Source organism: Ceratosolen solmsi, unplaced genomic scaffold (genome assembly GCF_000503995.2).
Source record: "Ceratosolen solmsi marchali unplaced genomic scaffold, CerSol_1.0 scaffold8, whole genome shotgun sequence".
Lineage (NCBI taxonomy): Eukaryota > Metazoa > Arthropoda > Insecta > Hymenoptera > Agaonidae > Ceratosolen > Ceratosolen solmsi.
In genome coordinates, this window is record NW_011948439.1 from 1,584,032 (window position 1) to 1,611,949 (window position 27,918).

Sequence of the window (27,918 nt, forward strand, 5' to 3'; positions counted from 1 at the left end):
TCCACCCGAGAAGGTAAGAATTGCATCAACGCGTAGACACGAGAGGAGCCGAGGGGCCCCCGTTGGAGGGCTTCGCTCCTTTTTCTCCTATTCTTGCGGCTCCTCCTCATCCTTCTCATCCACCTCCTTCTCCACCATCTCCTCCACTTCCTCCTACTACCTCTCGAGCTGTAGCACGCGTCCCCGCTCCGACAGGGCCCTCGATAGTCCGGAGTCCGGACCCCGACGGCGACGCGCACCTCCAGTCATCGACGCGCACGCGTCCACGACGCACGACTTGTCCGATCACTCCTCCTTAGACACGCGCGTGACATCGGGATGCGCGCGGCACCGTGACACGGGGGCCCAACTCGAAAACGAAAGTCTCACCTCGGTGCTTTTGCTCCTCTCCTTCACGCTTACTCTACTGGAGATTATATAAGTGATGATGATACGCGGAACGGTCGACCTGGCGGGATCGGCTTTTTTCCTGGCGGCCCTGGTAAGGAGAGCATTTTTCATTCTCTTCGCTTCCGCTTATCTGCGAATTCCTCGACGCTGCCCCTGGCTGCAGTCTGCCTCTGCGGGCCGCTTTTCTTCTTCTTCTTTTTCTTCTTTTTCTTTTTTTTTTTTCTCAAGATTTTTCTTAAAAGCTTGCACTTTCAAATACATAGATGTTCATGCAAATAAGCTTCTTTCTTTATTATTGGCTTTAATGCTCTGCTTATGCGCAGCCGTAGCATCGAGAGGTCCTTTTGCAATTTCGCAAGCAACACTTTTGCCTTTTTCTGGACTAAGCAGCTTTATTTAAGTGTACTACTATCAAAGAGCTTTAATGCAGGCTGAATAATGGTAATGTTGTCGAGCACGGAAGTATGAGCTGGAAATACCCTCGGTGGAAGTATTTCTCTACTTCTTCCTATTGTTTCTTACTTACGTTGCGTCCCAGAGAATTTCATAATAATCGCGCGGTCGGATCAAGGAAATATTTTATTATTATTATTATTTTTTTTTTCACCAGAATGAAAAAATCATTAACATCATTTTCTACTTAAGATATTAGAGCGATGAATATGTATAATAGCCTGCATGAGTTTAATATTTTACGAGTATTTGAAAGTGCAATGTCAGTAATTAAATATGTTTGTATAATTTATAAGATGCGGTATTACATGAGCCCGTTTGAGATAATATTGATATATGTAGCTGTAAGTCGTTGATAGAGGAAATAAGTAAATTAATAATAATAATAATAATAATAATAACAACAACAACAACAACAACAACAACAACAACAACAACAACAACAACAACAACAACAACAACAACAACAACAACAACAACAACAACAACAACAACAACAACAACAACAACAACAACAACAACAACAACAACAACAACAACAACAACAACAACAACAACAACAACAACAACAACAACAACAACAACAACAACAACAACAACAACAACAACAACAACAACAACAACAACAACAACAACAACAACAACAACAACAACAACAACAACAACAACAACAACAACAACAACAACAACAACAACAACAACAACAACAACAACAACAACAACAACAACAACAACAACAACAACAACAACAACAACAACAACAACAACAACAACAACAACAACAACAATAACAACAACAATAACAACAACAATAACAATAATAATAATAATAATAATAATAATAATGATGATGATGATGATGATGATGATGATGATGATGATGATGATGATGATGATGATGATGATGATGATGATGATGATGATGATGATGATGATGATGATGATGATGATGATGATGATGATGATGATGATGATGATGATGATGATGATGATGATGATGATGATGATGATGATGATGATGATGATGATGATGATGATGATGATGATGATGATGATGATGATGATGATGATGATGATGATGATGATGATGATGATGATGATGATGATGATGATGATGATGATGATGATGATGATGATGATGATGATGATGATGATGATGATGATGATGATGATGATGATGATGATGATGATGATGATGATGATGATGATGATGATGATGATGATGATGATGATGATGATGATGATGATGATGATGATGATGATGATGATGATGATGATGATGATGATGATGATGATGATGATGATGATGATGATGATGATGATGATGATGATGATGATGATGATGATGATGATGATGATGATGATGATGATGATGATGATGATGATGATGATGATGATGATGATGATGATGATGATGATGATGATGATGATGATGATGATGATGATGATGATGATGATGATGATGATGATGATGATGATGATGATGATGATGATGATGATGATGATGATGATGATGATGATGATGATGATGATGATGATGATGATGATGATGATGATGATGATGATGATGATGATGATGATGATGATGATGATGATGATGATGATGATGATGATGATGATGATGATGATGATGATGATGATGATGATGATGATAATAATAATAATGATAATAAAGGAAAAGAAGAAGAAGAAGAAAAAGAAGAAGAAAAAGAGGAATAAAATTATCATCAAAGCTTGAATTCTTATTTACATAAAATTATTGTCTTTATGAATTTCTTTGAAAATTATTATATTTATTCTTGCATACGATATTAATTAAACATTTCCTATTTTAGGGAAATTTTATTCCGATTTAATTAGCGTGATTATGAAATAACTCGCCAAAAGAACGTTCGTCTTTCATATTCCTGTTGAGCAAAGCAATGGAGGAAAGTAACCCCGGCCTTTGAATTATTCGTAATTCCGATAATTCAGCCGCAATGTTTTCGAAGCTATTGCTAACATTAGAAATTAGAAATGAAACCCGTTTAAATAATATTGTGCAGATGGAGAAATTGAGACTGGCGAGCGCCCACGCACACACAACACGCGCACAGTTAGTTCACCGATGCTTATAATCAGCATAAAATAACCAAGTAGACTTATAAAATATAAACTGCGAATGGAGGGAGATAGGGCTGACAGTACGACCGATGCTATGACAACTTTTTCATCTTAATATTCAGTCTGGTGGCAAATGTTAGAGAAAAGTATAAAGGCATATATTATATGTAGTCAATGACGCGTGTCGAAAATCTTTGAAGCATACTAAGCATAAAAGGTGAAGAATTTGTAATGAGATACCGCACTAATACTTGAATAAATCACTTAAAAAAATGATTTCACGTACTGGACAATCGGTCTTTGGACTCATTATTAACATATCGGGCTGAAATGTATTAGACGGATATGGAAAATCCGTTGGTACGGCTAATAATTAACAAAATTGAAATTAGCCGTTCGTTAGTTTTTTATGCGCGCTTCGTTAGTCGCGAGGTCATTAAAAAATATACACAGTTGTGCGCGGTAGCATAAACGGTAATCACAAAATTACGTACGTGCAGCACATGTACAGCTAAAGACAAACGGTAATTGTAATCGTGATTTGTTGGTATAATCAGGATAATTAATATGAGCCGGTTACAATTACATTCCTTCGCACGATTATTCGATTGTTCTGGCATTTGACCGACCACCAATTGGTGAAAAACAAAAAAAAAAATTTTAAATATGAGATTCAATGGAAAAACTCGAGCTACACGGCTCGTTGCTCGCTAGCGTCGATCGAAGCATAAACGCAAATTGCAGCTTTTCAGTTTTTTTGCCAAAGCATTTAGCATTACTCGATCGGTGCTATTCTTCGCTTCTTCCAATCCCACCAAAAACACTGAGAGAACAAGCCCTCAACGTTAAATAACTCAATTCAATAAAATAACGCTATTTAATAAATACGGGAGGGAACATGTGCCATTTGCACGGGTAATGTACAACGTAACCGCCGATTTCCCGCAATATGCGATCCATCATGTGCGTAGAAAGGACGACAACAAAGTCATCCTACCGGTTAGAGGTGGCATGGTGAGAGGCGACAAGAGCCCCTTCCCGAGTAACTGGTAGTAGTCGCTCGATCTTTCGCGCTCGTAAAATTTCATCGGCATCGCAGGAATTCCGCGCTCCAGCTGCAATTTCCATCCTTCGAAGGAGCCCCGGCGGCTGTCGCGGGACTTTTCGCACTCTGTAGCCCTCGGGCTCGCGGACGCGCGCGCGCCTATCAGCATGCGCAGTATGGGGTGGGGCTGAGGGACGAGGGACAAGGCGAGCAATTTGCAGACGAACAACGACGACGAGGAAGTCACGGAGCGGAGCGACGTCTGCGAGCGGCGTCTGCGAGCGGCGTCTGCGAGTCCATGCAACCCGATATCGCCCATTTGAAATTCCTCTCCTTCCGAACCGCTGTCATTTTTTCCCTCCCTCTCTGGCTATTTGCCTTCGGCTCCGGTTTCTTTTTCTCCCGCTCGCTTTCTTCCTCGGCATCTTCCTCCGGCTTTCTCGGACTGACATCCTCGTGATAGGACAGGATGGATCCTCGTATCCTTCTTCTCCTCTTTTCTCTGCTGAGGATAATTATTGCTTTCGAATTGACGGCGGAGAAGGTTCGGTGGTGTCGGTGGCGGCGGCGGCGGGGGGGGGGCTGCAAAGCTATTATGCATGGCTTTGTTAAGACCAGCGGTAGGATGCGCCATCCATCAAATGCTCGTTCGATAAATTTTGTAGCCGATTAGTCTATCGATATAATTCATCTACAATTGGGATTTAATAGAGGAGGGCGCTTAAGGTGTTTGAGGACTTTGGCAAATTGATAAATTGCTCTTTCGGCTCTTGTATTTTATGAAAGTATGATATTTCAAAAGTATTTCACTGGAATATTTGGAAGGATTGAAATTATCATTGCAATTGGAAGGTAGTAAAGCTCCGTAATTTTCATCAATGTTTTTCCCTTTCCTTTCTTTTTCCTCTTCCCTTCTCATACTTATTTTTACTATTTTGAAGTTTTATTATTTGCATTTTTGATACGCTATTAATTAATTTACCATTATGCATGAATTTTTGAATATGAATACGATTTGAAAATAGCATCGAGTTACCTATGCGTGACAAGTGCGAGGATGGGCTATTCGGGCACAAAAAATAATATCTCAGCGTCAACAATGTATCGATGATATTTTATAAGTGGCTGTGAAAAATAAAAGGTTTAAAAAATAAAATCCATATGTTTAAAATCCATAAATTTAATGGAAGATGGAATAGCTCGGCTGTACGTGTCAGTTAATTGCTTATTTCACGTGTGTGTACGAATAAGGCTTAAATGCGTTTGCCTTAAAGCTACGCGTTGAAATTCGTCTCGAAAACTGTCTAACCGATTGTTTTGAATTTCTTTTTCTTCTTTTTTTTTTTTTATAATCGATCAATTTGACACTTTTATAACACGTGCTCTTTTATAACACAAAAATTATAATCCTCGCACGTAACTTTATGCTGTAACTTAAATTTCGACTGTACGTTAAAAACAAATGGTTTTTCTGGCAAAAATTTAAGAATTAGTTTCCTGTACGTGGCATTTAGTTGAAAAGTAATTTTTTTTTTTTATCGAAATTCTTACAACAGTTTAGTATAAGAGATATAATATAGGTACATAATATGAAATACGTTGTATTGAATCGCCTCAAATTGTTCTCTAATCCTTTGGTATGATACAAGCGGCTATTTGTCGTTATTGATAAGCGGAATTATGACTCTTATGATGCTTCGCGGACCGTTTGAGAGACAAAAGATTAGAATCTTTAACGGTCGTTGCCCGATTATTCTTATCGTACATCGAACTCATTTATCACGCCTAATAATCGATTTCCACGCCATAAATTGTCTAGATTTGCAAAAACGTATATTAGAAACCAAAGTGATTTCAGGACGATTCGAACAATCAAAATACAACTATCTTATCAGAATTGGAAACCCGTTCCGTCGGAGCGGCAACTTTTTCCTTCCCTGCAACGCGAGCACCAGCCAATTATCGTGCCGACGAGATTTCTCGCCGAGCCCTTTAAAGCTTATCTCTCGAATAATTAAGAGGCTTTAGTTAAGGCGCGTGTAAAATGGCCGACGAAAAATTCGAGTCAATGTGAAACTTGACTGGAAAATTCTCGCGCACTAGCGGGCTAAAGCAAAAAGAGGCTGGAAAATCCTCAGCAACGCCGAGCCCTGGACTAACATAATTCACGGATATAATGGATTGGAAGGAAAAGCGGGGCAATTATACTTTGGCGCCGAAACGCGAATAAAGCGGGTAAGTACACAGCCCTCGGGTTTTGGGTTGCGCAGTAAACCGCAATTAGCAGCGCCTCCGATGAAAATGAACCGAGGGAAAAGCCTGGAGGTTGTTTCCGCGTGGGCTGCCTATAATTGTGCTTCCTATCGTAGGGGCTACGGAGGGAGAAGATAGCCACATTATGCGCGCCTCGGCACTGGGAAAGCGTCTCCGTAGGAAAAATCGGCGTGGGCTCGCCCTGTCGTTATAACGGTTTGGCTCTTTTTGTGGCTACGTAATTTTAAATTTTTCCGAGGTGGCGGTGGCGGCGGCTTTAAGAGTGCGACGCGAATTCTTGACGCCTCGCTTCCTGCGCCGTAGACGTTACTTCATTTGTATTCATTGAATGTGGAGGAATCGATACCAAGTTTAGCTAGATTAATGTAAGTGTCGAGAAAAATTTATTTCTAAGTAATATACCTTCGTGCCTGAAATACATTTCTTTTGCGATACATTTTCTGCGACTTTATGGAGGAATACTTAACTGCTTTTAACGAATCTTTTCCCTTTACTTATTTACATCGCGCGAGCGCGCACGCACAGGCACACATGTATTAATTTTCATTCAGCCCAAAGTAATTTTGAATAATCCATGAGCGTGCGTGCATGCGTGCGTGTGCGTGTGTGTGTGCGTGTGCGTGTGCGTGTGTGCGTGTTATGACAAGTTTTGTATTATTATCTTGTTTGCTCATTGTTTTTGAATTTTTGTATGTACGTGGACGCGTGTGGATGCCGATTCATGCATGAAATATCAATAGTCATAGTACATTTTTAGGAACAATGTCTCGTGCATTGCCTTTAGCGCGGATTTAGTAGTAACCAAACGTAATACTTTTGATAAGTGTTCAAAATTATATAAAATACATACGGAATCTCATTGTCTTTAATTAAACTTTAGAATTCACAAATTTAAGATTTTCCCAATAATTTAAAAATAAATAATATTATTTTATACAATTTTATTCTTTCAAATATTTTTCCATATTTTTGCTTTAAAAGTAAAAAAATGATTATGAAGAATTTCTAAGATTTATTTGATTACATTATGATGGAACTTTATTTAAATCTCAGCACTCAGTTAAAACTAAATTGTCAAATTTATCTTATCTATGCTTTCTTTTAGATTTTAAATATAAAATAGTTATGGCATACTAGACTTCATCATAAAAGGCATTTTTTTTTAATAAAAGAATAAACATTAGACATTTAACAATTTGACAATTATTATTTAAAATATTATATGAAAATGCGCTGGTTTGAAAATGAATGAATTTTAACGTATACTATATTGAATGTATAAAATAGTAAATTATTCTATAAAAATAAAAACAAAATATTATAAAATATTAAGATATAAATAAAATTGATTATACACCAAACATTGTGTATTATTTAAAAAATTTAATTGTTTCGTATTAATTTATTACGCAGTGAAAATGATTTATAGAAGTATTTGTACGCGTAAAAGAAAAATTTAATAACATTGATGATTTCAGAGCTGTTTTATTGCATAATAATAAAGTTAATTACTAACAAATCAATATAATAGACTACAAATGACGAGACGCATAATTATAAAAATTGCTGCATTAGGATAAAAGTACGGAAAATCATAAATGCATTTTTAATTAATACCTATCACAATGAAAATGCTCGTTAAAGAATATCTCATATAAATGTATAAAAACCTTCAGCCTTGAGTAATATTATACTTTATTAATTAACCCAGTCCATTACGATCTAATTATCGCATATTGTTGTGTAAGAATTGAAGGATTGGTGCGGTTGAAAACTTTATAGCTAAATGTATCATATTAAAACGCGCGTAATTAAAATGTATTTAACTGTAATTACGTCATTAATTTCTAAAGTGCGTACGTAATGTAAGGAAACGAGAGTGATTTAAACGCAAGATAAAAATTTTCCGATCTTCTAGCTATCTTCATTTCGCCACTAAGCAAAATGAAAAGGATGATTAAACGTAAATTCGTAGGGACGATAAATTGCCAAAGGCGCGACGGATTAAAACAAATGCGTAGTTCGCGTCGATTACGCGCTCCTTCGCGCCTGAAACCGTAATACACTTTACCCCTCCACGTCACATTACGCGTAATCACTGCTGGCAGGATCCCTATTGATGTTACCTGCGTTGGGGGGGGGGCGAAGATCGGTGACGGCCTCGGCTGAACAGGTGAATAGCGGCTCAACGAGACTCTCGTTTCGATTATTGTGGCCCTGCCCCCTCCGGGGCCATATCGCGCGAACAACCAGTTCGGGTAATGTACTCGCGAAATTGCCCCGCGGGATTATCTTTATGGGCACGCGAGTGCGGACCCGATTTCACTGAAACGAGGATAACAGCTGACACGCGGTTCTTCTGGGCCACTTTCGTCGATTGGCTGACAGTTGGAGCTTTAGTCTCTGCAAGGTCTCTTCGCAACCTCAGAGCTACTGATCCTTGCTGTTTTTTATGGGTTGTTTGATGTGCTATTACGGTGAATGGAACTTGTTATTCATTAAAATGGAGTTAACTTGGAACTGTATTTTAATATATCCATGCCTTGTTGGAAGGCGTATAATTTGTAAGACTCGGGGTAATAATGTAATTGGCTCGTCACATTCGGTTTCGTGCGTTATTGTGCCAGGCAATGTAATTATACGCATCTCTTGTCCTATAACTGACGTCCTTAAAATTAAGCCTTATAAGAGCTAAGAAAGACAATAATGAAACGTAAATAATGTTAATTTATTATTATTCTCGTCTAACAAGAGCATTTCCCAGATATTATTAATAACAAAAATATGCATCTTTTGCTCGTACGTGTAAGGTTAACAGTAAAGAATGAATGCCGAAACTTTCTCAACGTTTCTTTCATTCCTTCAATTTTACTAAATACATGTGAGAAGCAACTGCAACATAATTTTGTAAATAACGCAATGAACAACATAATATAAATTTTAATTTTAAATAAATAATAATAAATACATCTAATTGTACAATTATTCTAAAGAAATAACTTTCTCTCTCTCTCTCTCTCTCTCTCTCTCTCTTTTCTTTTTAATATTGAAGAACTGAAATAGTAGCTTCGCATTTTAAATAAATCGCATTTATGACTTTATTTACCAAAATTATGCAAGACACGCATGCGAACGCATATTATGAAGATAGACTCGTTATATGGAAAGACCAAATTTCTTTAGGTACGATACGTTTGGATTGGTAGTGGTTTGCTGCCTTTTCGTGTCGTACGAATGCATACAATTTTTCTGATTTCGAGAAATAGGCTATTCGATAAAATTCTTTCTATAAATGTCCGTTTATTATAGTAAATCCCACGGGACTAAAATACAAACTCGCGTTTTCTGTCTTTAGTTTTACAGCCAACGTACATTATTTATTTATTTTTTATGTATTTTTTTTTTTTTATTATTTTTTATAGAACTGTATTACGTTGGGAAATGGTGCAGGGCACGTTTCTCAAATCCTCATACTTTATAGAATTGTAGATTTATCATTTTTATAGGGTCTCAAGACGACCTTGTTCCAGTATTTAATTGACCTTTATAAAATAAATTGGTAATGTCAAAAGAAATATATATATATATATGATAAATAGACAGCTTAGTTATCTTGTATTAATACTCGAAAGAATTTTGAAATTTCAATGAAAATGAATCGCGTACACGTATAGTCTCCCTTATCCGTTAATTCGTAATATCGATATTTTATTTACATATAAATGAATCATAACGAATAATATTTGATTATCAATTAAAGCTTAATTTCATTTTATTTCTTAATATGGAAATTAAGAAAATCCTCTCCACCACAACTAATCATACCATAATTTTTTAATCAAATAATATTTTGTTCCTAACGTTACTTAATATTTCTGGCACATCTATGAAAAATTGCTTATTTGAAAACGTTGAATTTAAAACATCCATTGCCGGGAGCATAAAATGTACTTTAGTAATAAAAATGGTACGCTTCTTTTAGTAGGCGGAAGCGAGTTTGGAAGTTCATTGAAAAGTAAAAAAGAACTGCATTCTCACAAAGAACTCGAAGTTCGATTATTCTTCCCACCCCGATTCCCCATTCCCAAAGGATTTCCAATAGCTCGAGTAATGCGCCGGTCTTATCTCTCGATCGACGAATTTTGCAGTTTCTCTAACAACGAGTTTCTAGAATATCGTCGAGTGATAGCCTCAATAGCGATTGTCGCAATGCTCATTTCGATAACGACTTTTGTAAATCATGCTCGATATCGTTCACGGGGCTGCTCCTCGATAATTTTCCGCACTTATAACGTGCTAATGATCGTCCATGATCCGTTTAGCCGTAACCGTAAAATATTCTCCAGTCACGAAGATGCGCACCAGGTGTCGTAGAGCTCAACGCACCGTCTACCCACCGTTTCCCTACGATATACGACAATAATGATAGATATTTTAGAATAAGCACTTGCGTGCTTGACGTTCTCACACTACTTCTCTGAAAAATCGCGGTGACCCACTGGCGATATCCTTGCTCGCGCTATAATAGCTCACCTCCTATTCGCTGATCAGCGTAGATCTTAAATTAGCGGGAGATCCTGCACATAGCGGATGCTCGACTTTAATTGAACTTTAGGTTCAGGATATCGCGTTTCGTATAGCTCCATTTTCATTGGCCGCTCAGCGACCTCCATGTGCACCCCAAATTGACTTGTATTCATTGAAAATTGACGAATAACAGTAGAAGCGCTTTTCTTACGCAAATTATAAATCTAATTCTCAAACATTCTCAAACATCCTGGAAAACGTATATTAGGCGACGCTTTCTATATACACGCGGATCGTCATACTTTCCGGAAATATTTTTATTATTTTATCTTGCGTGTTTTTTTTTTTTTTTTTTTTTTTTTTTTTTTTTTTTATTTCATCTTTTTTTCCATTGAAACGTTGAATTCAGTGAAAGGGCATTCTTGTTAAATTAATCATTTACTCACAATCATTATTGTTAATAATTTTTAAATTATTTTTAAAAATTGTTCTAATAAACGGATTTGCCATTTTATGCATAAGTTAACAATTTACTCTTACAGGCGTATTGGCGCGTTTAAGGTTTGATTTTTGACTTTTTATTCGCTCATTTCCTTGGTTGGTTATTTCCTTGGACCTACGATTGGTATTTTTCAAATCCGAAGCACTTTTTCGTGCAATAAATTTCAGGGTATCGATAATAAACGATAAATGATGTAGAAGGCATAAATTTACATTGTAATCGGAAAAATTTATTATTCATTTCTTTTTTTTCTCTCTTACTTATTTCTTTTTCGTAAATGAAACTTAATTAGATAATCATATAATACGAGAATGAAGGAATTATCTCAAGAATTTATGTTCAAGAAACGTCTTATTTCTTATTGTCGATAGTGATTTTTATTTGATTTATCGGCTTATTTGACATATCACAAGTGTGTATCGATGGTTTAACGATTCACCACCTATTTCGCACCTAGGCATCTACTTTTCCAACAAGCGTTAAAAATTTTTGAATACCATTAACGAATATACGCAACCGAATGCACAACGTCGTAAAAGACTCCGGTACTTTCAACATCTTCGTATTAGATAATGGGACTGTGATTAATGCGTCCAAATTATTCTTCGAACATTGTAGAATGGAACTTACAAATATTCCTCTCGGATAGTTCCATGTTAAATAATAATGTAATTCTTGCCGAATGCCACGAACGAAGCACAGGCGTGGATAGTTAAGAGCCGGGGATTTAGAAGGCCAGGGGACTCGGTAAAGAGACTTCGTTCGCCGAAATAACAGGAGAGCCACCGTCTCATTAGGCATTCAAAAGGTCGCCAAGTATTAATCGCCGACTGAATGCAAGTGCCGAGTGAACGCGTCCGAAATAGCGAAACCGTAAAATCTGTAGGAGTGGCGCAATCGCGTAGCGGAGATTGTCGGATCGCGCATCGATACAAGAAACATTATCGTGCACGCAAGCTGACAAATATAGACGCGATCGTTAACGATCGTAGCCGATGTGGAGATGGTCGAGGATGGTCGTGGGTTGGTGATAGGTGGGTGGATCGGCGTGTCACCCGAGGCAAGGACGTAGCGAGGCAGCCCCGTGAGAATCGAGGGCCTCGTGAGTATGTGCGCGCGCACGTGAATTAGCGTCGTTACGTGTAATTAAGCCGACGTTGCGAGCATTAAACCGCGCACCGACTTATTATGCGCGCTTCCGTGAATGTATCCTGCGCCGCGGAACGAGAGCGCTTTCCTCGTCAGCCAATGGGGATTCCGTGGGGCGATGCACCGATCGATCTTCGGTGTTCGTTTGCAGCGACGCGCGTTTTTCAGGTGCGCGCGAGAGTAGAGTATGGGGCCGGTGGTGGTGGCGGGGAGCGGCGTTTCTCGACTTCCTTGGTCAGCCCGTCGAGTCTTGTGGTCGATTGCAGCGTCGTTTTGCCCGCGTAGAGATATAATGCACCGGTTGACAGAGGAAACGTTCGTTAGTGTTGGTAGTTAGAAGTGATCGTCGAGCTAACTAGAGTTTGGCTTTTCGTAAGCGAGAGCGTAGGAGCGACCGATGCGCCGAGGTGCAGTCGCGTTGAAAGTCTAGTGCCCGTGTAAAATGAAGCAATCAAAGTTATAACAAAAGGCTAACGGAACGTGCTTCGGTATTTCTGTTGGTTTATTGTGATAAGGTGATGCCCACACTCGGGAGGCTCTCGAATCCCCAAGTTACGTGCGCTTAGGAGGCAATGCCTGCGTGGCCTTTTACCCGATGGTGCGAGTACATTCTCCTTTTATAGGAGCTGTAATTTTCTCTTTGACACTATCAGCGTGTCTCATCGAGAACTTTGTTCGCGAATAGCGTGAGGAACAATGTGCCGTATGGTACAATAGTAGGGGAGGGAGGTGGGGGGTGGGGGGGGTGTTAGATTAATAATTAAATGTGTAGCGTCTGATTTGTTAAACCAGAGTTGTTTGTGAATTTTCAGTTGTTCGTACGCGAGTCGCATGCGTTTGCTTGGAAATTAATCGGCATCGCCGACGAGAATATTATATTAATAATTTTTTATTTAACGAGTGCTTGGATGGGGACGCGTCGTCATCAACTCGCGGTTAGCGAGCGTATCGGCACTTAATCGACCATAGCCGAACCTCGTAAGGGCCGCGCGTTCGCCATTTTCCCTTCCAGCGATTCGTTCGTTTTTCTTTTTCCTACATAACACTAGCCTTTCCGGCTTATAAATTTGTCACTGCGGGTATAAAGCAACGGCGCATGCGTAAACACGCGCTTCCACGGACGAACAAACGCCCGAAGGAATCCCGAAAATTTACTGCCGCGCATCCTAATGACCTTCCATAGTTATAAGAGTTGCGTATCTCGCGCGATCCTAGGAATTTATAGTCACGCTCGGCTTTATAAAATCGGAAAATAGCGGCGCGCGAACTTAAAAAAAACCGGTCGCGGGGACAAGGGAATTCCGATAACAGGGGACGATTTATCGGCACTATCGTGTCTGCCACCCCACGCAAATTCCATGTGGCAATTGTCGGCTCTTGGTTCCCTCGCATGCACACGGTGATCCTTTTTTTCCTTTTCGCCTCTTCTTATTTGCTTGGCGGGCGTTCGCTATCCTCCTCCGCGCTTCCCCCCTCCACCCTCTTCATTTATATATCTATTCGTCCAGGCGAGGGAAGAGAGAGAGAGAGAGAGAGAGAGACAGAGACAGAGAGAGAGAGAGAGAGAGAGAGAACGATCGTGGCGCGACGCGAGCGACGAGGGGAGGAGGGAAGGAGGAGGTGAGAACGACGAAGAGGGAGAGTATGGTGGGCGAGGGGTGGAGCGGGGCGGGATGGGAAGACGAGCATTGTTTGCAGATCGTGGGAAACAGGGAAGCGATTAGCCGGTCCGCGCGCTTACAGAGTCCAGAAAGTAGCGCGCGACGCGATTGTAGCGAGAGCGGTGTTTGCAAGGGCCGTGAGTCTTGTACTTTGCCCTTAGGACCGGCAACTTTTATCCGATCATAAGCTTTCGATTGAATGAACGCTGGGCGCGCCATGTCACTGGCAATTTGACATCGTCGCACATCATCGAACGAGCGCGACGATACTTTCCAAGATGAATCGTTGAACTTACCGTTGTTATACATTACGGCTTATCCCTATTAATATCGATTTACTTTTTAATTATGCTCGAAAAAATTACATAATACATGACACTTCGCAGTCGAGAAATGTTAATAGGTAGCAAAGGGCTTACATATACGTATGGAATTAAAAGGTATGACAATTCGATATGTTTTATTTTTTTAATGCGAGATAATTATTCGCATTTTCCAAAGAATTACATTTAAATAAGACTACTGTGCTTTCAACATTCTCATCCCTAACATTTGTTATAAATTTTATGACCTTGTAATTTTATCATTTGAATCGACGTCTATTATAATAATAGTATCACTCAACATTCATTATATTTTTCAATTTACAAAGAATTATCAATGACATTAATTTTTGAGTGCTGAATTTCAGATTACGTATAGTTAAATGTAAATTGTTTGCAGTTTGTTTAACACATAAAGTTTCTCATCTAATCTCGAGAACAGACGATTTCCATAAGTTTTAAACTGCAATAAAGAATGCAGATCAACATTAAACTTGTCTTTTAATTCTTACAACTTCATCTCTCAATATCAAAGTAATTTAAATTCTCGTAAATAATATATTCTAAATTTATTTTTTAACTTGTCGTTTATTTATATAAATTTCCGGTATTATGGTATACTTGCATCTCTTTACATTCATATTTTAAATATTATCCTTGCTTATGAAATGGAATTTCAACATTGAAACACGTTACATGGAAACTTTGCTTCCATTATTTATATCGAATATTAAAATTCACCCTGATATATGCATTTCGATTATGCATTTGAGTTAATATTTTAAATATATTAAATACATCTTCATTTAATAATAGATTTAATAAAGGATATTGTGTATAATAACTGATAGCAAGATATTTCTTCAAGTCATTTGTGTTACGATGTAAGGTATCCGGAATAATTTTCGATCAATATTGTCGCTCTTAGTATTATCGCGAACAGATCACGAACAATCATAAAATCTAACTGGTGTTGGCGATTTACAGAAACAAGTTATTTAACGCGTTTCATATACTTATAATAACGATAACCCGCAGAAATTAGATTATTATTTTTATGTAAATAATTCCAGCACTATGGCCTTACATCCGAGATTTTATTATAATTTCACGGAAATCTAAACTCGAGGCGAATTTAAACGACTTTAATTTAAATTTTGATGTATGGGGCAAATTTGCGTAGGATAGGATCCTCCTCGTTTTTCATCCTAGGCGAGCAAAAGCAAGGACATTCGAATAAAAATAGTGCAGAATGTAAAGCACAGCCGAGTATACTATATTCGAGTAAGTCGGGCGTTATTTTAAGATTGATAAAAGCAGTAATATTTTATATCTTTTATTTATTCATTCATATATTCTGCGTATTATGTATGAAATCATATTGACTAGTTTTTAATACGCGCTTTACGTGATATGTCCTTTTAAAATGTTTAATTGGAGCGTTTAATTGTCCTTTTTGCTATATAGTTAGAGCAGCGGATACTAATTAGGGATAATGGTCCTTGTCGCTGAAATGATTTATTATTATTTTCATTCCTCCCGATGGAGCTTACGGCTAATTAATAATATCGTAAACAAACGGATAATTTGATCGTGGAATAATCATGCAAACGGAAAAATGCTTTCAGTCATTTTCCTTAATTTTTTTTTTTTTTTTAAATCCTCACATAAACGTTGACTCGACTTGATGAATTTAAAATTTCATTAATAACGTCATATTATAAAATGTCACTAATTGTGCAAATTATTAGCGACTGCGATAATTAATATGCATTATCGAGATAGGGGTATGATTACTCGCCAACTATTAATTATAATTATTCCAATAAGTTTCCAATAACTTATCGAATCTCTGCCTCATTTATATCAATTAAACAAGCATGTCTTACGAGGAGTGAACGTTGTATGTTTATTAAACATAATCGAGGACATTTTAATACGAATGATTTATCGTACGTCGTTCTGCTGACATCGTAAAGCTTTCGATTATTTAATGCAATTTAATTTATAATTTTAGCTGTTAGTTTGGCTGATTGTAAGTAGCAAATAGCTTATCATAAAATACCAATTTTATCTTGCAATCAATAATTTGTCATTAAAAGAACCTATAAGCATATTAAAAATCATAGATACCATCTTAAAATACCATATGAATTACGAGTTGTATACGTTCGAGAGCGACACACGCGAGACGAGAACAGCCACAAGTGATAATTTGATTCTACTGGTTTACAGCTTATGGTATGGATTTGCCCAGCCATCGGTCAAACGGACTTCTCGTTATTGAAGCTGGGCGACGAATGCAACAGAGACAGAGACTGCGAGGCCAGTATCGTCCGGAGCCAGTGTTACCTCGGCTATTGCACTTGTCAACCTTTCTTTGCCCAATACAATGCCACGCATTGCCTTGAGTGTGAGTCTTTGTGCAGTTTTGATATTTACTTTACTTATTCACTTCGTAAATGAATTTTTTGTTAAAATGGGGAGGAATGATTTTTTATTATGTTAATTGTGCGTATGGGCTGGTGGGCCGGGGAGCCGTCTGTTTTTTTTTTTTTTTTTTTTTTTTTTTTTTTTGCTCATTCGAGGTGCAGCCGTAGAGCTAATATTTCAAAAAGTAATTGTAAAATTTTAATTAAAAAATTAAATGTAGGATGTTGGCTCTTCGCCTCGTTCACTATACATACGAATAGGAAATTAGTTACGGTTAATAGTTGATATGAAATGAGTTCAGCTTAAAGGAACAAATTAATTATCGCTCCTTTACTAACGTTATTTAGTTTAATAATTATAAAGCCGGTGATTTTATTGCTTTTATTTTATTGTCATTTGTTGAGCGCACCAAGTAGTGGAAGGTAATTTTATAAATGCGAAAAGTTTTAATATGAAAATGTCTTATTTCTTGAGCTGGACAAACTTGTTCGCGCTAATATTCCAACTCGTATATTTCTCTCTAACGTATTTCTGAGCTTTGTCATTTAATTTTGTACATTAACTCTTAATTCTTTTGCCTCGCCTTACTTACATCAAATATTTCTATCCACTGATTTTTTTTTTATTTCTAAATTGTGAATAATATTGAGTATTAAAAAAAAAGAAAAAGAAAAAAAACAATTTTCGTACATATGTTTTAAAAATGAAATACTCGGTTTATGAAACGCGTTTAGAAAAATTTCCTTCGTTGTACGTTATTTAAATGAGAAAATTTTGATTAAGGACGTTGCAAATCTATGTACATATAACGGTAGTGAATCGTTTGCTAATTTTTATTTTTCACTGCTAATTTCGCCAATTATTGCGACGAATCCATAGAAATATTCGACGGAAATTTAAATGTAAAAATATACACGTAATCCAGTCGTTATAAAAGAAAAAAAAACAGCAACAACAACAACAACAACGATAAAATCATGCATATATGCATAAAGACAAACGGCGAGTATGTACGAGTTACGGGTAATCTTGCTCATACAAGCGAAACGCTTGTTTATCATCTGTAAATAAATAAAGCGAATTTTTGCTGCGGACTGCATGAGATGGGATTTATGTTAAAATTGATAAGGCTCTACGATAATCGCTGTCGCAATTTTCGCTCAAGCTACACGAGCTCTTTGGTGTTTTTGGTTATTTTGCAGCTTATCTATCCGCGGCTGCACGCATGAGAAAAAGTTGGCTGAGCTCGGAGCGCCGGCTGCTAATTGAGTTCGGGAACAGGGACTTTCAATTAGCGCTATTATCGAATCACTAGTCGGCAGTGCTTTTCTCGGCTCCGTGTCGGGTTTTGAGGATTGCGGATGGGAACGGGACGGCGGACGTTGGGGGCGTGACAGAATTGCGCGGGGGACCGGCGTGGGCTGCGAGGGATGAGGAGGAGGAGGATGAGGAGGATGAGTAGGAGGGGGAGGAGGAGGAGGAGGAGGGCGGAGGTGGGTGGGTGGGTGGAGAGGAAGCACAGTTCCGCGCGAAGGCATTGGTCGACCTGTTCGACTTCTTTATGCGCGAAGGCATTGCTCGACATGTTCGACTTCTTTATCTAATTATAGCAACCCTGTTGGGCTACGGATGCATGGTGGACGAGCAATGTTCGCTCAGGGTGGCCAACAGCAGCTGCCACGAGAACCAGTGCAAGTGCCAGGAGGGATACTTGCAGTACCGCCGGCATACGTGCTTGAGCCGTAAGTATACTTGACTTTTCAGATTCTTGCATATTACTACTACTACTACCCGAACTATTTCAACTCTGACCGAAATCGGCCAGAGTTCCGCAACTTTTTCTTTGTCTACGAGGAACATTTTTCAATGTACTCCCGTAGAACGGGGATTCCTTTCATTTTTAACGGTCCTTTATGGGCTTATTATGTAACGCGATAATAACGCCTCAGGTCTTGAGGAGTTTCGAGACTCGTAAGATCCGTTATGCGACAAAATCTGAGCGAGTTGTAGCCGCTCGTGCAGAATATTTTTTACGACTCCACGAGCGCCTCACTACAACTAACTGGTCGTCATAGTGACTCAATTTCTTCGCGCTTAAAGTATTGTCGAGGATGAGATTGTTTGCGATCCATATTATTCGGCAACATCGAAAGCCCTTTTTTTTTCTTTTTCTTTTCCATTACTTGAACTGCATTATATCAATATTGATAACAACTCGAGTGAAATTTACAAACATATCTTTTAATCCATATTATACTCGGTTTATGTATATAGAACGGGATTAAGTTATTAATGGGTGGATTTGCCAGTTTTAGACTAGAAATATCTACTTTCAAAGTTACTCCTCCGACTAATATCAGGGCAAAGTACCTATATAAACAAAAGAGTTTCTCAAAACAGTCTGGAATATTGTTGAAATTATCAGTGTTTCAATTTAACTATAGATTTTGCTTACACACCAGCATGCAGTACAAATATTTTCATCAATTTACTTAAAATCTCGTTAAATATTATCTTAAAGCTTCTCACAAGAATATCTTGTAAAGTTTAATACAGTGGTACTTCTTCATTAAGCTTCATCGTGAAGAATACATCATATAATCATATAACGTAGCGCCAAATAAACTTAATAATGTACGAATAGTCGCATCAAACTTAACAGAGATTTACTTTATCGTTCAAGATGTAAGCGTACGTTATAAAGAGCACGAAGCATCAAGACAAATTACACTTAGGGCGAATTATTGCTTAAAAACATGTCGGTCACCGTTGCTGTAGACTCATAAGGCTAATGCAATCGAAATTTGTCTCACGTTCTATCGTTCTATGTCTCGCCGTGGCTGAAGATTCCTCGATTGGATCTACGTGGTGAATCGTGTATGCGCCAAAGTGCACGCGCGCGGATTAGGCGATTTGACGGTAGGACAGACGTCGGGCACGCGAGGAGTTAAGTCGTTTCAACGGTTGCAGCTGGTGGTTGAACGCGGACAACGAAATTTGGGTTCTCACGATGATCCCCACAGGATTAAAAAAATATGATCAGCCCGATATATTGATTACGAGCAAGATTTGGCGGGTGGTTCAACCTCCTTTACGTGCCGCCATCGCCGCCATCGCCGCCGCCACGCGGATATATCGAAGAGCCACGCGAGTGTAATGGCTTGGATGTGCACAATAGATCTCGTTAATGCGCCGAGTAAGAGTAGTAAACGGCAATTACATAAATTACCGCGTACTTCCCGTGATTTATCATCCCTTATTCCTGGTCGAAGTACTTAACATCTCGAAGGCTACACGAGCCCGTAAATAGCTCCTCTTAATAGTAAATTAATTGTAAACCAAGCATCGCTATTATATATTTATGAAATAAATTGTTGAAATTAATATAATACATTTTAAATAAAAATTCGATATTAACCGTCGGTATTCCCATTTGAACTCTCGAGCTTATGATTTTAATTAAGCTAAACGATGATAATACTAGGAACATAATATCTCTCTTTAAAAATACGAATTACATTTTTTACCATTTGGTAGCTACAGTTTGGCTTTCTCGATAAGCGCCATCCCTTCGTAAATCGTAAAAATAAATTCTCAGTAAGTTCTCAGATTTAATAAGGAGAGAGGAAAAATTGCGAGAGTTATGCCCGCAGCTAGGATGCCGAGTCGGACGAATAGGCAGTCGAGAGACGACTATTTATCGATTGGAAAGGTTCGCGGTCGCGACAAACTAATCACTGGAAAGTCATCTTTGCGACAAGTTTGTAGATCGTACGATGGGTATCCATGACCTATCCGCCTCGATCGACGACTCCTTTTCACAAATAAATATATATATATATATATATATATATATATATATTTGCGATGTAATTCTCAGCTATTATTGAATTGCCATCGGTCCAATCAGATTATTTATCCTCGTGGGCGCTGGAAAAGCGTGCATTTTTCTCCCGGCGAATTTCCAATTTAAATGCTTCGCTGTTATTCAGCGCAAGCGAACGCCGATTAAAAATTCTCGTTGCACAGCAGCTTGTGATTAACGCGCTTACACGCTCGCTTATGAGAAAAAGGGCCAGATTAAAAGCCACTGGCGGCTCATTGGATTTTCAATCATTATTATCGCGCGGCGATCGGCGCCGACGTAATCTCCCGTCTCTCGGATCGCCTCGCCTCTCCCTTCTTACCTCTTCGTCGGCCTCCTCCGCATCCTCCTCTCCCAGGGCTCTCACATGACGACTTTCTGTCGACGCAGCGGCAAAGTTGGGCCAGGTCTGCTACAGCAACGCTCACTGCCAGCTCTGGGACAGCGACACCCACTGCGACTTTCTCATACCGGATCTGTTCGGGCGCTGTCAATGTACGGCTCCGATGCGTCAGGATGGTGAAGTCTGTCGCCCGGACCGACTGGTGAGGCCCCCGGTACCTGTGAGCCTACAACCCGTTTATCCACCGGCCAGCGACAACGAGCTCGAGGACGCAGGGACGCGCCGCGACGCCGGTTTCACGACAGCAACGCCTGACGAGGAGGACACTGGTGAGTTTGTGCGTGCGTGTGGACGCGTCTCTCTCTCTCTCTCTCTCTCTCTCTCTCTCTCTCTGTGAGACACTATCGCTATTTTGCCTTCTCAAGTAGCCAATTCAACTAAGTTTGAATAGCCAATTGGGGCTGGGATTTACTTTCGTATTTACTTTATCGGCGCAAGGAGCTCGTATTTTTCGGCTTTTGAAATGCGTTCGAGGTGCGATGCATGTACCGTTGATTTTCATTTACACTCTCGTGTAAACTTTGAGCTATAAAATAATCAAGAGAAATTATTATCGAGTGTAATAATGAAGTTTCTATTATTTGATATTTTTATATATAATTTATCGAAAATATATAATTCTCATGGGTGATCGATATTTATTTTTTTTTTGTCAGGCTCTCTCTCTCTCTCTCTGTTTCATACCACATCAATGTGTATGAAAAAAAAAGAAAAAAAAATAAACAACAAAAACATTATACAGAACATGTTGCTATAAATGGAAAAAATTAATTTTCTTTTATTAATGGATCTTCACAAACATATATAATAAGGTTAAAAGTAAAATGATACTGCGGATGTATAATATCACTACGAGCGTTTAAAATTATCGATATAATTCATATTAATGCCTCATTTAAAAGTTTAATTTTTTTTTTGTACTGCATCATTACAAAATTTATTCAAAGTAAAAATTCTAATTAAAGCATAAATTTACGAATAAATTTATCGTAAATTAAATGAGAAATTTTTTTATGTACAGCATTATTTTTATAATTATATTAAGCATTTCATTTCTTGCATTCTTTGAATTAATTTATTCTATTCGAGAATTTGAATTGTGAATGAATTCAAGAATTTTATTTAATAAAACTTTCATTAAACTGACAATTTTGTAGTGCGTTAAAAGTACTATTCTTATAGTTAATTATAATGGAAATGTCAATATTGTAACTCTTTTCGTTTTAATAGAAAAAAACTGCATCGATTTAGCGAACGGAACAATTCTGAAATTTTTGTATTTTACAGGTAATTTTAATAAGGTGAACAATGATAATTTAAACGAATAATAAATTTTCTTTCAATCAATAACAATATATACTTTTTTAATCTACATAGAAAATGTACTTCATAATTTATATCTGCTATTGACTTATTATTATTCTTTGATTTATTACTTTATGATTTTTTTTTTCTATAAAGAAATATAAAATTATGATCAGTATATTAACCGCTCTATACTATAATAAATATTTATTCTTTAAATTTTACACTTTAAATAAGAAACAATTCATTAGATCCAAAACATCGACAAATATCAACTTATTAATAGTGTTATACTTAAGTAAAGGTGATTTCTATTTAAAGTATTTCTTTCTTTTCATTCATAGTAAATTACTTACCATCACAAAATATTACACTTCAATTACTTTATTGTTGGATAAGTTCACACTATGGCAAGTAGAATTTGAAAGAAAAAAAAAAATTATAATTTCTGATTGAATTTGTTTATATATATTTTTGGTCAATGAATGCGCGATTAAGGCCAACAGCCGTGGCTAATAATAATAAATCTTCTTTAAATGTAGGTGTCCAATTGTCCTGGTTACGGAATGCTACGATTCTTCTGTCGACAGTACCACCCACACAGTTAATGCCAATAAATCTCGTCACTAGACCTTCCTTACGTGCAGAACTGCAACCAAATGAACTTTTGGATAATGACTCTATCGTCGTCGAAGCTGATATTGCGGAACTCCCGCAAACTACTACAACTTCAACTACGGGTATTCAATGTCTATATGTTAAGGTCTTAAATCAATATCGTTTGAGGATTTATCGAGAGCAGTTGCTTATGAGTATACTCGTATAAGCTGTCCATTATTATTCATTTATGACGTCTAATAATTCGAAAGGTGCAACTATCCTGCTATTTGTTGTAAATTAATTATTGAATTAGTTCAATTAGTGAGAGGCAGTCGAGATTCACCGCGTCAATACTTACCGTCCGGTTATCGATACGAAATTAAACCAATTGTAATTACAATCGACTTAAATATCATGCAAATATTTCCGATTCCCGTAAAACTATCCCATAATTCACGACGATATATAATAATAATAATAATAATAATAATAATGCAGGTAATAATTGTGCAAATTTTGGGCGTGTCTTCTTAAATAATAAAAGTCTGTAAATCATTGAGCTCTTCAATAGCCGATCGATAAACCGAGCACTTTGTTTCGTGGCCGATTAAAATTTGCCATAACTTGGAGACAAAAAAGAAACACGATAACCAAAAGCAGTCCCCTAGCTGCTTGAAATTCGACTGAAAGCAATCAGCAGAACATTAAACGGCCGTACTGATCGAATGTGATCTGATTAATCGCCGATGTCGATGTTTCAGTAGCGGCTCCAACAAAGACCGATCGACACGAGGGCGAGTCCTTCAGCCCCGTGTCTCTGGGATTGGCCTGTGCCTGGGATGCCGAGTGCCGTATGGCCGACCCGAATTCCCGCTGTCTTGATGGGGTCTGCGAGTGCGCGCGCCGCGCCGGCAACGGTACCTGGTGCAGCGCCCGTAGGACCGGTTGCGCCCCTGGTACCTTCCAGTGTCGCGGCACCGGCGCCTGTATCAGCTGGTTCTACGTGTGCGATGGGCGGCACGACTGTGCCGACGGCTCCGACGAGCTCTGCGTTCTCGGCAGACTCCAGTCCGACTGCCCGGCCCAGGCCTTCCGGTGCAAGAGCAGCGCCACCTGCGTGTCCAGGGCGTCGCTCTGCGACGGAACCAGGGACTGTCCCAACGCCGAGGATGAGGCCGGATGTAGCGACCGGAGAAGTTGGTGATTTGTTTCTTTCTCGGGGGGGGGGGGGGGAGATGGGCGCGCGCGCGCGCACGAACCGGACGACATTTGCTTTCGACCGACTCCGACGTGCCTCCTTCAGTTGCGACGAGACTCGCGACTCTCTCGATCACCGTTTTTTCTGGACTCGTTGTGGTTCTGCCACGCTGGACGCGGCCTTATAATTTCCTGGGAATATTCGTAACTTTATCGAGCGATTCGGTTCAAAGCTCCTCACTCCCATCGGTTTTAATATCTTTGGTCGAATAATCAGACTATAATAATAATAACAATAATGCATTTACAATTAAGGGAGAAATTGATTGGCATTTATTACTCGATGTTACGGCCACAGCGAGCCGATACTTCTTCCGGCGAATTATTTAAACGCCATTTACTCTCTCTGACAAAACCTATTTTAATCTCTCGGTCATTGCGAAACTTCCTTCTCGAAATTCGAAATTCAACATCGTTGCTAAATTATATGAAATATATGTATCAAAAGTGTCTTTAGCGCGATTTAATTTCCCAGCTTTATATTCAGATCTATATTTATTTTAATAGACGACTCAACCTTTGAAAAGATCACTAAACGATCATTAGACGATTCGATCGTTGATCCCCTAAAAACCACGAAATGTGTTTTGAGTGCGAGGGTGCCCTGAGGATATCGAGCTAACCTCGTCCCTCGACCACTAAACGAGGCCCCAAGTACTTAGCAGTAAGAAACTTGGCTCGTCCATAAGTGTAACGAGGGCGCAGCAGCCAAGAAAAAAAAACAGATAAAAGAGAAAAAAAAGAAAGAAACGCGAGCATCGTTCGGTAGATAAGCGAGTGTGCGAGTCTCGTTAAAATCGACTCCAAACGCGATAACGGCAAGTTTTAGAGGACTCCCTCGCGTGTAGAAAGAGGCTTTTGCGCGAAGTTGCTAGTCCAGTACTAAGCACGTCGCTTCATCCATGTCCGCAGAATGTCCGGACGGGGCCTTCCGCTGCAATAATGGCCAGTGCCTGCCCGCTTACGAGTTCTGCAACGCCGTCGTCTCCTGCAGGGACGGCAGCGACGAGCCTCGTGGCGCCTGTCGCACCCGGAACCGCAGCCGCCTCTCGCCCCGTTACTGCCCCTTCAAGTGCGCCAACGGACGATGCCGCTCCGACGCCATCACCTGCAGCGGCAAGGACGGCTGCGGCGATAACTCCGACGAAACCAATTGCGCTGTCTGCAGTGAGTCTACCCGCATCCTTTCCCCTCTCCGCGTCTAATGACTCATTGTCCCGTCCACCCACTGTCGGGACTATTCTAGTCATTGTCATTTTTTAAAGACCGCACGTTCTATTCGTGAAACATGAATGACCTTATCTTCGCGTTGCTGTTTATGTTCGGACTTCGTTGCGAGTAGCCGCGATATCGAGACGCGTACTTTAATCGCTTTAGAATACACGAAAATTCAACGTTCACGCGTCCTAAGATATTTAATTATGCTTTTGAGGGTGGAGATATTGGATAAGCGAGTGTGAGTAAGGTGGACGTCAGCTTTTGGCAATGTGTTTACATTCGGATACTTTGGCTATTATGGGAATTAATAAGATCTATCGACGTAATTGCTTGGCCATCGGGCGTTGCGCATTGCATTAACGTCCATTCTCATCGATAACCTATTGCTCTAAAATGTGTGCGAAGCTTTAATTACTTATCAATTCAGAAAAATTTATAAAAAAAGCTCGTCGTGTTGAAATATTTGAGCGAATATAACCTAATGGCTAATAGCATTCGCGAAAAATGAAAATAAAACGACATTGATTATGATGGCGTAATTGAATGATGTAAATTCGCAAGTTGTTTGGATGTTTCTTTTTCAATTTTTTTCCGAATTTTTTAGCCAAACTCATGGCAATATCAATCTAGGTTATCTCGTTACAAGTTTCACTTTGAAGTTTCGAATTCATTGAAAAAGTTATAACGTTACCTATATTAACAGTCGAATATGAGTCTCGATATATTAAATTCTAGCAAGGTAAAAACTGTTAATGTTCCGAGCTTCGTTATTTGTTCATTTAAAACTTTCTAAACATACAATCAAATAATGAAATTTTTGTTTAAAAGCAATTAAAAGCGTTCATTTTTTTTTTTTTTATTGTAATTTATTTAATGTATTTAAAGACAGTTCTTGCTTAATTTAACCAAGATTCATCTGGAATTAATAGTAATTACTTTGCATAACAATTCCATTTCATAAAATGAAAGTTTTTGTTTAATGCTCAACTTAGTTTAATTAATTGTATTATCTGGACGTATCATTTATAAAATAAAATCATCAAAAATAGTAGTAGTAGTAGTAGTAGTAGTAGTAGTACTTATAATAAAATGTAATTAAATGACGATCGATGCACGATTTAGTAATATTTCCAACAAATGATTAGTAAAATGAATTTTCAGATACGATAACAAACATACTCCAGACGCAAATATAATCTTTTACAATTTTTGCGTATGTGGTTTACGTATAATTATCTAATGTATAGTAATTAACGAAATCTTATTTTTCTTGCAGAATGTGCTCCAATGCTCTAATCCCCATCTTGGGATGTTCGTGTCGTTGGAGAATTTTCCACAATGTTGTACAGAAGAAACAAAAACAATAATAAAAACAACAACAGCACCAACAGACAACAAACATAAAAATATAAAGAAGGAATTATAAGAGTGAATAAATGTAAAAGTGCGCGACGTAGTAATCATCTATTCGCAAATATAGGTCGTTTTAGCCGCACCGATGACCAAAGATCAAATAACCTGAACCGAACCCATTCACGGACAATGCATCTTAAAAAGCTCGTCCTTTGATTTTTCGTCATTTACACAGAAACAAACACACACTCACACACACGCGTACACGCGTACACGCGACACACGACACATGACACACGACACACGACACACGACGCGCACGCACGCGCACACACACACACACACATATGATAACAGCCTAACTTCGATAATAATATCGCCTTGTGCCAAAAATTATTTTCATACGAAGAGAAACATCTATTTTAGCATTAATGCGTACTTAATTATAATATTGAAATGGATGTATTGGAAAATTGTGGTTTGCTTCTTTTTATAATTATAATTATTAATTTTTTACTTTATCGTAAATTGTATTTGCGAATACTTTTATTATTTTAAAAACGAATGATTCGTCGATTGAAGGAAAGAAAAATTTCATTTTGTACCAAATGCGTACACTTATAATCGTATAATGTAATTAAATATCATATATTTTTCATCAGCCGACAGGAGGAGGCAAGAGAGAAAAAAAAAATAGAAAAATAGACAAACGGGGATAATATTACTATGTGCTACTCTTCTTCTTTCTTTTTTCATGTAATATTTTAACGGATTCACAGCTATAAAGCCGTTTACTTTAAAGGACTAAGCAATTGACGCAATTCCAATAAACCGCACTTTGTTATTATAAAATGCGTCGTCGGCGTTCGCTTTATCGATAAATTTTCGGGCGAGAAAGTAGGACAGAACTAAATGGAAAGTGCACTCTAATCTCATACGTATTTATAAACATACAACCCAATCCACTTGCAAATCATAAATTCACTGTCCTCGATATGCGCATCAATCCCTAATAGAATTTCAACAAAACATTCAGTTCTGTCCGATATTTATTCTG

The 27,918-nt window shown here is 38.3% G+C and overlaps 1 protein-coding gene across 1 annotated transcript; it reads left to right on the forward strand.

Annotated features, from left to right (window-relative positions):
* The first annotated feature begins 231 nt into the window (after positions 1–231).
* On the forward strand, positions 232–27,104 carry ImpE1 (Ecdysone-inducible gene E1). The gene is made up of 8 exons (XM_011503653.1): positions 232–481; positions 16,663–16,840; positions 18,471–18,602; positions 21,116–21,397; positions 22,976–23,173; positions 23,795–24,229; positions 25,203–25,457; positions 26,785–27,104. Exons 1-8 carry the CDS (start codon positions 425–427, stop codon positions 26,802–26,804), a joined length of 1,557 nt encoding a protein of 518 aa, XP_011501955.1. The 5' UTR covers positions 232–424; the 3' UTR covers positions 26,805–27,104.
* Positions 27,105–27,918: the final 814 nt, after the last annotated feature.